We start from the raw sequence: 3,420 nt of genomic DNA, 5'->3' as shown, positions 1-3,420 counted from the left end.
GGCGACACTGAGGGTTGCGATCCGTTGCCAGACACGGAAAAAAGACAAAAAAAAAAAAAAGATGGAAATATAACTGTACAGTCATGTTGTTTAATGTACGCTTAGTAAAGATACCTTCTTTCTTGGTAGCACTGGTTCATTTATTTTTATTGTTCTTATTAGATATGATTCTTTTTGCAGGTTACCGGCGTGTTCCTCTGTTTTCCAAAATGGGTGAGAATCTTGAGCCTGCTTCTCTGTTTGTTTATGTCTGGTACGTCAGATAGCAACTGAGAGTGCCTGACATACTGTTAGCTACAATTAAACAGCCAAATTCAATGTTTATCTTTTCTTTTTTTTTTAAACATAAGACAAAATAACTCCTTATAAAAACAGAAATATTGAGCAAATTCACTTTTAACTATATACAGCAGAGTAGTGGAAAAAAGCAGACAGAAACTTCAGAGGTTCCCAACTCAGTGTGGCATTTTTGTCAGCCAATTTCTGCTGCTGAGGCTGCTCTTTCAACTTGCTTGTATCATTTTTAATTAGTAGAATTTACAAGCTGTTAAAATATGGCTGATTGTATAAGATATGTTGGCAAATATTTAGCAGTACAAAAGGAATGTGAAATCTAAGAGTGTTTTAACTTCTAGACACCCACTACTGCATACTGTAGTGGGAAGGAATTAGATTGCCAGGCTCTTTGTGCCCTTTAAGATCGTACAGAGTAATTAGTCCCTGTAATCTCATGCTAGTTCTTAGATGCTGTGCACTGGGTTTGGCACCCTGTAATTATACAGACATTTTTATGAGTGCATATGAAACTGATTTGCATTCAAACTGTATTTAGACTCCATACCTATAAAAGAATTCTACTATGTGGACTTACATGCTTGGGTCTTGAATTCCTTTGCAATATTTCTGAGTCTGAAGTACATGTACTTTCAAGATTATCTCTTGGTCAGTGATACAATTTCTGTGCTATTTCATATGCTGAGCTTCTCACCATCAGCAGGAATTTGCTTTACTAAGTGTTATGTAGAAGATTATGGGTCTGTATTAACTGTTCTTCAAAACATCAGGATATTAATACTATTCTACCACATTGTTGCATGGCAGTGATGTGAAAGCACCCAGCACAGTCTTCAAGGAAGCAGAGATAGATATTTGTGGAAACTGAATCCAAACATAGAACTAAAATAACAAAAGCAACAATTTGTTTGAGATATATACTAATGCATTCTCTCTCAATGGACAGAAAATACAAAATAACCCATCTAGCATGTTTCACTATCACCATGGTTTACCTCAGCACCAAAATTTAAAATAAAAATGCTGTTGGGAATTATAAGTAGTAAGAAATATCCCAGGTTACTCAATGCCTAATCTCCCAGATCCTCCCTCATGAATTGTGTGGATTTAAGATCAGGGTACACTCTTGCTGGTAGGGATACACAGCTATTTCTTAGAGGGATGTCTCCTTTTGCCAGATAATGGATGAATCTTATATAAATTATCGTTCAGCATGACAGCAGGTAGGACATTCAGCCCATTTGACTCAAGGCTTTAACTTCTAATCTCCTAAGGTCTTTTGAAGATCTGGAATTTCATGAGATTTAAAAACTTTCATTAAGTGAGTTTTGCAGGAGAGTTTATTAATTCTGCAGTAGGATAAACTTCTATTTCTCATATATACCATCAATCCTAGAAATGAGGGAGAAGAAAAGGATATATTTGCTTTCCTCACCTTTTCTTCAGGTACCAATCAAGCTCACCTCATTAACATTGAAGACCAAATCTTTTATTTTTGAATACTCTATATCAGGAATGCAATTTTGAGACCAATATTTAATTATTTGTTTTCTGTCCAAGAATCTTGTGATGTCTTTAAACATATTTTTTTCCCCTTTTTAAATATGTCTTATTTTTCATTTACTTTATCCTTTAAATTGAGCTGGTATTATGGTTATGATTATGATTATGATTTTCTCACAAGAACTTTCAACAGACATAGAAACTCCACAGCCAGGGAATGTTCTCACATTTAGAGAAGGTTGGGAAAGGTGTGAGAAGCCAGCTTTGACTCATGCTTTCGAGGCATAAATTATCTGAAAGAAAAAATAGTGTTGGTGAGTGGAAGAAAACAGAAAGAAAGGCTAAATGAACCCCTGGGACTGTGGGAACAGTAGATCTTTAAAATTTTTAAACTCTTAGTTTAAATGTCAGTACTTCAGGGAAGCCATTTGTGTTCTCCTAGATTAGGTTATATTCTTTGATTTATGTTTCCTTACAACCGAAAAGAATGACGGCTAGGCGTTGACTTTACACTATTAGCGAGGCCTTGGTGTTGCCAGGAACTCAGAACGAGGCCTTGGTGTTTTCTTGTTGAACAGAAACAGTTTCACAGAACATCACCCCAGACCAGGCCCCTCTGTGCCATGATGCAACAAGACAGAAACAAGACCACTCTGTGATCACGATGGTACACGTGACAAAAGCAAAGAGATTGTCCAAACACAAAAATGCCAAACGCTCCCCTATCCTGGCTGGCATAAAGGACTGTTGATTTGTTATCAACTATAGCTTTAGCCTCGATGTATTCCTCTCATGTGATAGGTTAAGATTTATTCCAATCAGAATTGCCCCCAATTCTTGACAATATTCAATACAGAGGAGAGCTCTGCTTTTTTGAACCCTGACCCAAGTCATCTAACACAAGCCCAAATCCAACAGTAAGTCCTTTCTAACACCCTCTTACTGAGCTATCCTGTGGCTCCTCTATTGCAATCACCAGTAAACCCAACTGTGCATGCTCCTGGTGGCCTTTGGCTGGAGGGTATTCACATAAACTCAGACTTCTCCTTTCATTACCTTAATGTTGATCAGTATGAGAGGAAAATTTAATTATGGTGTTAAATATGAAGTTTTCTTTCTTTTTTTTTTCTGATTATGGTTGTCTAGGGTCTCAAATAGAAAACATGCAGAGCACAGTTTCCACACCTAGACTTACCCTGACTTTTGTCTGGGAAATGGTGACCACTAGAGGTGAAGTGAACGGCCTGCTTGTTGAAGAGTAAAGTTGCCCTATCTCAGGAAGTGTAGGGAAGCTTCCCTGTAGCCATAAAAAGAGAGTCTTGGCTTTTAATTTTGGATATGGGGGAGTGTATGGCTTTTCTGAGGGCTGCAGAGCATGTATCCCAGACAGAGTCTCCCAGGATTCCATTCAAAACCTTTGTGCAAATCTCAGGGGAGATTTGGGAGCCACACGAGGAAGAAGCTCATGTTGTCGGTTAGTACAGAGAAAACATAATCACTTTTTTTTCCCCGCAAATACTTGACCTTGGTGTTACAACACCACACTCTAACCAACTGAGCTAACTGGCCAGCCCTTAAATCACTTACTTTTGAGCAAAACTCTTATGGGCTTGAACAACAGAA

The 3,420-nt window shown here is 37.8% G+C and overlaps 1 protein-coding gene across 1 annotated transcript in view; it reads left to right on the top strand.

Annotated features, from left to right (window-relative positions):
* PLCZ1 (phospholipase C, zeta 1) overlaps nucleotides 1–266 on the top strand; it is a 62,659-nt gene extending 62,393 nt beyond the window's left edge. The window contains exon 13 of the mRNA XM_008577816.1: nucleotides 181–266. Within this exon, the coding sequence (XP_008576038.1) occupies nucleotides 181–266 (86 nt within the window). The remainder of the gene's footprint in view (nucleotides 1–180) is intronic.
* Nucleotides 267–3,420: the final 3,154 nt, after the last annotated feature.

This window comes from Galeopterus variegatus, unplaced genomic scaffold (genome assembly GCF_000696425.1).
Source record: "Galeopterus variegatus unplaced genomic scaffold, G_variegatus-3.0.2 Scaffold1582, whole genome shotgun sequence".
Lineage (NCBI taxonomy): Eukaryota > Metazoa > Chordata > Mammalia > Dermoptera > Cynocephalidae > Galeopterus > Galeopterus variegatus.
This window is presented reverse-complemented; position numbering and strand designations above follow the sequence as displayed.